General features: G+C 34.8%; 1 protein-coding gene across 2 annotated transcripts in view; it reads right to left on the bottom strand.

Moving 5' to 3' along the window:
• The window catches only part of LOC107681393 (acetyl-coenzyme A synthetase, cytoplasmic-like), a 20,142-nt gene extending 13,189 nt beyond the window's left edge, over positions 1-6,953 (bottom strand). For both annotated transcript variants that reach the window (XM_016477680.1, XM_016477681.1), the window contains exons 1-5: positions 6,230-6,953; positions 3,872-4,067; positions 824-915; positions 587-690; positions 249-321 (exon numbers count right to left, since the gene is read on the bottom strand). In XM_016477680.1, coding sequence (XP_016333166.1) covers positions 249-321; positions 587-690; positions 824-915; positions 3,872-4,067; positions 6,230-6,356 — 592 coding nt within the window. In that variant the 5' untranslated portion in view covers positions 6,357-6,953. The remainder of the gene's footprint in view (positions 1-248; positions 322-586; positions 691-823; positions 916-3,871; positions 4,068-6,229) is intronic.
• Between the last annotated feature and the right edge of the window lie 758 nt (positions 6,954-7,711).

Here is a 7,711-nt window from a genome sequence, read left to right as displayed (position 1 = left end):
TGTTGTGTGTCAACACAAAAAAAAAAAAAAAAAAAAAAAAAAAAAAAACAATTCACAACCGCAGGCTAACCAGCTTTTGATAGTGATACGATTAACACCATCTTTAATCCCCAGACTTGTGAACAATGTGAAATGCTGCGCTCTTTTGCAGTAAATGGAAATGCAGCTGATTCATTTGAGGATTAGCTGCTTTAAGATTACACACTTTGAGTAAATTACTTCTGGTTTTCTTGCCATGCTTTACTTACCTGCCGTTATAAGAATACAGCATTGAGAGTCCATGATCCTTTCACACAATGACTCAGCGGAGAAACCGGCAAACTGGGTCGTGAATACAAAAATGAGAGTAAACACAATGTTGCAACAACATATTGTGATATTTTTCTTATGTATTACATTTCTGACACAGTGTCAACTCTTTTATGCAAACTCTAATTGTTGAACAAAAAAGTCTGATAGAGATCACACCCTGCAAAACAAGTATGGGTACTTTGTTTTGACATGTTTTATAAAAAGCCGGTTGGTCAACACAGCTAAGATCTAAGAGAAGACAAACGAAATCATTTGCAAATGACAAAGGACTGACCACTATAGAGTGGACCGCTCCAATCCGAGCGCAGGCCAACATGGCCACCACCAGCTCCACCACCATGGGCATGTAAATAGATACACGATCACCTTTCTTCACGCCTGCAAGGTCAGAGAGAGAAAATGAGAAAGGGACCGACATTGGACATTGCCTTAATAGACAACATCAATGTCAAATCTTTAACCTGCTGCTGGTCACTATTATGCCAACAGTTCAACAACATTTGTGTTTTACCTTGCGACTTGAGAACATTGGCAAACTTGCAGACTTGCTGAAGCAGTTCTCTGTATGTCACTGTCTTTTCATCTCCAGGTTCATTACCCTCCCTGCACAAAACAATGTCCAGAAATATTACTCTCATAAGTGACAGTAATTGTTCAAAGCTTCCACAAAAATATCACACAGCAAATTGTTTTCCAAAACTGTGTTTATTGAGCAGCAAATCAGCATATCAGAATGATTTCTGAAGGATCACGTGACACTGAAGACTGGAGTAATGATGCTGAAAATTCAGCTTTGCATCACAGGAATAAATGATATTTTAAAATATATAAATATAGAGAACATTTATTTTAAATTGTAATGATATTTCACATTATTACTGTTTTTACAGTGTTTTTGACCAGCCTTGATGAGCGTAACAGACTTCTTTCAAAAACCCCAAACTTTCAAACATATTTTCTAACATAGTTCATTCATTACCAGTCATGTATATTGACACTTGTGTTCAACAAAGTTTGAATATCAGACACTTAGCAGGTTGACAAAACATGTTTGTGCATCTCCTAGATTCATCTGTATTTTACATTTTAATGCTCAATATTTGTTTCTGATCGGTTTCAATTACTGTAAGCCTCTGCTAACACTTATGCGAGAAGTGCCCTTAAATGTCCCCTACAGGTTAATAAGTCACTTTTTTATTTTGACTTTGCATGTCAGCTGACATTCTTAAAATAGAACCGCGTTCTGACACAGAAAGGAAAAGTCTGGCAAACAACAACAACAACAACTGCAGAAGAGATCCACACTTGAGCATTTCAAACTGAATTCTGAAATGATTTGAACTTGTGTCGTAACAAGAAACGATTGAAAACTTCACAATTGCTAAACTGGAATTGTGAAAGCAGAGAACTAGCAACAGCCCCAGACAACATTTGTTGCACAAAGTCTTTACAGGCTATTTTTGTAGATCTAAATGCTAATGAACAATGACTGGCAAAAAAAGTCCTCATGAATTGCATGGACAGCATCCAGCACAGATATGCACATGAAGAAATAAACGCTATGAAGATGCAATACTGCAGATATGCACCTTATTCTGGGTGAAGTGCTATTGGCAGGACCTGGTTCAAGCTTCCATGATTTACTAAAACAGCTTGAGAGTCTAAATTTATCTCAGTTGTTTTGCTTTGACTTACCCCTGTCTGTCAACATTTGCCATGTTAATGTATTAATAGCTCAGGCCCAGTAATATTATATTGACTCAGGTAACCTGGAAGGAATTTGTGGCCAAATATCCAGGTCTCAACCTGAATGCAACTGTGGTTTAACCTTGTGCTTAAAGAACTGGGCTGATTACTGCAAAATTGTAGATTGAAATCCTGAAAAAGCTGAACCATGAGCAATCATCATAAACCAATGTTGATTCAGAGGTATTACATGTGCTGTACTAACACTAACACCACTCTCAAAATATAATGTCACATGCACACCTTTCGGGCTAAACTGAAACATTTAAACCACATGCTTCACAAATACTAACCAGTAAAAAGCCACTTTGTCACCTAGTTTCCTCTCATAGATGTTGCGGTCCAAAACATTATAGCAGATGTTGGTTGTGGCACCTTCCATGCATTTCACGAAAATTTCACCCTTGGTTACGTCGAAATTGTAGTCCAGAAACTTCCCGGTGTATTTAGTCTTCCAGAAAAAATCTTTGGCAACATCTCCCCAGAACTCTGGACAAACACACCAGAACATTAATGCACAGCTGATTCATAACGGAGATTCAGAGCAAAACCATAAACAAATCTCCCAGCTATCAATGGCACTAGTATCAACAAAGGGTAATGTTTAAAAAATAAATAAAAATAAATGAAAACGTGTTGTCATCTTTTCTACGAAGTGCATTTGGGCCAAGTAAGGATTTTTAATAATTCAAAAATAAATAAATAATACAACAATAATAAATGCATTCATGATGTACTATTATTATTATTATTAAAAACATTATATTTCAATTGTACTAGTATAAACAGTTTTTGTTAAGAATTTTTTCAAGTATTTAAAAAAAAAACAATAATAAATTGTTAATATATTTACTATTAAAATAACAACAAAAACACTATTACAATATTTGATTTGTATTATTATAAACGGGGTAATGTTTTTAAGCATATCATAAGGGCATGTGGTGCTTTTTTCTAGGAAGTGCATGTGGGCAAAGTAAGATATTTGATTTTTTTTTAAAGTATTTTAATGATAAAACAACAACAAGCACATTAACAACGTGTTATTATTAAAACTAAAATGTATAATTTATTTCAATTGTACTAGTAAAAACAGAGGTTACTGTTTTATTAAAGCATATCTACAAGGGAATGTGATGTTTTTTTTCTCTAGGAAGTGCACGTGGGCTAAGCAATGTTTTTTTTTTTATAAAAAGTATTTAAAATTAAAACAACAACAACTAGCTAATATTGCTAATAGCAATAACACCTTCAATATTAGATATGTGCCGGTATTCGGTAATGCGATAAATCACGGTAATGAATATACACGATATTGTTATCATGGACACTTCTAAATACCGTGAATAATTATATATTACAAATTATTCAGAATTATGAATGCATTTTAAGAATACTTTTCCCATAAACTGGTCAAAATGCACAACACCAGCGTGAAAGACGCGTGCGCACTCTGATGTAAATAAGCGCGGACGAGAAGCACATGGCGGAAGACGCTCTGGATGAAAGCGCACTTCCACTCTCTGACAGCAGATGGCGCTAAACTGCAGAAATAATAATAATAATAATAATAATAATTCATTTAAATGCAGCCGTTACCCCGGAAACCCTGTAAACAAAGCAGCTGCACTACTTTCTGTTTCTGAATCGTGAATCTATGATGTTCATCACAGAGCCAAATACTTAAATATTTAGACTTAATAGGCTATTTATTTTCAAACTTTTTTTAACACAACTCTCAAAATATAATGTCACATGCACACCTTTCGGGCTAAACTGAAACATTTAAACCACATGCTTCACAAATACTAACCAGTAAAAAGCCACTTTGTCACCTAGTTTCCTCTCATAGATGTTGCGGTCCAAAACATTATAGCAGATGTTGGTTGTGGCACCTTCCATGCATTTCACGAAAATTTCACCCTTGGTTACGTCGAAATTGTAGTCCAGAAACTTCCCGGTGTATTTAGTCTTCCAGAAAAAATCTTTGGCAACATCTCCCCAGAACTCTGGACAAACACACCAGAACATTAATGCACAGCTGATTCATAACGGAGATTCAGAGCAAAACCATAAACAAATCTCCCAGCTATCAATGGCACTAGTATCAACAAAGGGTAATGTTTAAAAAATAAATAAAAATAAATGAAAACGTGTTGTCATCTTTTCTACGAAGTGCATTTGGGCCAAGTAAGGATTTTTAATAATTCAAAAATAAATAAATAATACAACAATAATAAATGCATTCATGATGTACTATTATTATTATTATTAAAAACATTATATTTCAATTGTACTAGTATAAACAGTTTTTGTTAAGAATTTTTTCAAGTATTTAAAAAAAAAACAATAATAAATTGTTAATATATTTACTATTAAAATAACAACAAAAACACTATTACAATATTTGATTTGTATTATTATAAACGGGGTAATGTTTTTAAGCATATCATAAGGGCATGTGGTGCTTTTTTCTAGGAAGTGCATGTGGGCAAAGTAAGATATTTGATTTTTTTTTAAAGTATTTTAATGATAAAACAACAACAAGCACATTAACAACGTGTTATTATTAAAACTAAAATGTATAATTTATTTCAATTGTACTAGTAAAAACAGAGGTTACTGTTTTATTAAAGCATATCTACAAGGGAATGTGATGTTTTTTTTTCTCTAGGAAGTGCACGTGGGCTAAGCAATGTTTTTTTTTTTATAAAAAGTATTTAAAATTAAAACAACAACAACTAGCTAATATTGCTAATAGCAATAACACCTTCAATATTAGATATGTGCCGGTATTCGGTAATGCGATAAATCACGGTAATGAATATACACGATATTGTTATCATGGACACTTCTAAATACCGTGAATAATTATATATTACAAATTATTCAGAATTATGAATGCATTTTAAGAATACTTTTCCCATAAACTGGTCAAAATGCACAACACCAGCGTGAAAGACGCGTGCGCACTCTGATGTAAATAAGCGCGGACGAGAAGCACATGGCGGAAGACGCTCTGGATGAAAGCGCACTTCCACTCTCTGACAGCAGATGGCGCTAAACTGCAGAAATAATAATAATAATAATAATAATAATTCATTTAAATGCAGCCGTTACCCCGGAAACCCTGTAAACAAAGCAGCTGCACTACTTTCTGTTTCTGAATCGTGTTTAAATGATTTAAACAGCCATTCAGATTTGTGTATTTGCTATGATGTTCATCACAGCGCCAAATACTTAAATATTTAGACTTCATAGGCTATTTATTTTCAATCTTTTTTTACATTTTAATCTGGACTACAACATGCCCTAGATATTGTTTGAAAGTGTTTTGATTCTTTATTGTTCGGTCACACTTTACATTAGGGCTTCATTAGTTAACATTAGTTAATTCATTAGTTAACATAAACTGCCAATGAAAAATTATTCTGAACATTCATTAATCTTAGGTATTCCAATATTTAATAACACGTTGTTAAAATCGAAAGTTGCAACTGTGTTATTTAATGAGCTAACATGAGCAAAGACTTGTATTTTTTTAACAGATTAATAACTTCTGTAGCAAATGTAGCTATTGCTCATTGTGAATGTTAATGCATTAACTAAGGTTAACTAATGAGGTCTTATTGTAAAGTGATACCTATTGGTCTTTATAGTTATTTTGCACTTTAATCTGTGTAAAACTTTTAACTTTATACATTTTTCTGTATTGCTTTATTGCATTTAAATGTTCAGTTATTTTTGTTATAAGAAAAAAGTTATTAAACCTGTTATACTGTATTATGACAGCCCTTTTTTTTAAAACTAAATTTCAATATCGTGAGAATACCGCATACCGTGATAAAAGCATTAGCAATTAATCGCAACATGAAACTTTGATACCGGCATATCCCTATTCAATATACACGAACAACTAAATAAAGTTATGCTGGTTAGATCCTGCAATAACAGATGAAAATGCAATGATTACATCCAAATAATAAACAACTTAAAAAATACAGCAACATAGGTGGGTTATTGATGTCCAAAACTGCTGTCTATCAAGTGTGCACAATGATTGTGCACACTAATCATTGTGTGCACAATGCTTTGAGACACAGCCAAGTGGGGCTTTTTCTCACAAAACAACAGCTTTTAGCGAGTTAATGACCTGCCCAATGAAACTCACCCTCAGGAGACTCGACAGATCTGATGTAGAGCTCTTTGTACTTCTCAAAGCTGGGGATGTGCGCTTCTTTCTTCAAGTCCCCTGAAGCATGTAACACATCCTCGCCTGGTGCCTTGTCAGGAATCATTTTAAGTTAATACAACTTCACTTAGAAAAACACAAACGATCACTGGCCTAACGTGAGGGAGTCACTTCCGTGTGGGAGAGTTTCACTCCCATACAGGCGCTGTGTGCATCTGAGTCTGAAATGCTGAACGAAAGAAAAGTTCAATGTAGACGCTGCTATTGGGTTTTAACGAAGCGGCGTCGATCCGGATTCAGTTTGCAAAGGACGAGCTGTCCGAGACGCCTTTAAAAACTGGACTTGCAACTATTATTATTATAACAAACAGACTTAAATGTTGCTCCAGCGATTGTAGACGAAATAAAATAAGTTAGGATTTAGATTTAGTCCTACATACAGAAGATATATATAAGAAATCAAGATGCACTTGAGGGCTGTCAAACAGACAGCAGTCTCCTCCAGCTTGAGGTTATCTTGTTTGAGGTCGAATAAAGCTGGAAATAATTCCCGGCATTAGAGAAGAAATGCAGCCTTTATCTGAATCAAACATGCAGTCAAAATAGCCGTGCATGTAGCATGAGATGAGTCATTCTTCCACGCGTGGATCACAAATCCTCGGTGTGTCTGCAGGAGGACAGCCATTGAAGCGCAGAAATAACGTGAACGCGACACGCAAGTCCTTAGATGGACGGAGCTTCGTGTACCGGATGTTGTTTCTAATTGGTCCGATGTGATGGCTCTCTCCTAATTTAACTATTAACGTTTTTTTTGTTTAGTTTTTTGTAGCAAAATTATACATTATAATCAACAAACTTAAAACTAAAATATAAAATGGGGAATACAAATAAGTCACATTTTTGAACAACTTGCATAGAGCTTTAGAGTCTCAGAATCTAAGTTGTGGGTTTTATTAGTGAATTTACATGTATTTGAAATTGAATCAAAAGTATACAGATATTAATCTTATTTTGAACAATACATTTAGTGGATTTTGCAACAGTTTTCACTCCAAAGAAACTTCCAGTATGGAATAACGTCGCCTTTAAACGATAACTCTGATTATTTTTGGTAATCAAATTGCCATTTCCAACTAAACTTTCAAGTATGCCCAATTAGAAACTTTAAACGAATAATATTTAAAAACAGTGGCAAAGGGCGTAACTTTACGCTCATCTATATCACAGATGATATATTAGTATTAAACACTGTTCTAATGCAGCACGGTCGTTTTCGGCGTTCTGGGCCACCACACGCCCTCTAGAGGAGGAACATTTTGCAGCCCATAGAAGCAATCAGAATCATTGGCGCACAATGGCAGCGCGAGTCGCACGGAGCATGTTTGAGCTTATCGTGAGTCGTGACCTCTACCGGACGGAGGGCCATCGTGTGTGTGTGTGTGTGTGTGTGTGTGTGTGTGT

The sequence above is a fragment of the Sinocyclocheilus anshuiensis genome, unplaced genomic scaffold (assembly GCF_001515605.1).
Source record: "Sinocyclocheilus anshuiensis isolate Anshui unplaced genomic scaffold, SAMN03320099.WGS_v1.1 scaffold881, whole genome shotgun sequence".
In the NCBI taxonomy this organism is placed as follows: Eukaryota; Metazoa; Chordata; class Actinopteri; order Cypriniformes; family Cyprinidae; genus Sinocyclocheilus; species Sinocyclocheilus anshuiensis.
Note: the sequence above shows the minus strand (reverse complement) of the source record. Positions and strands in the feature narration are given on the sequence as shown.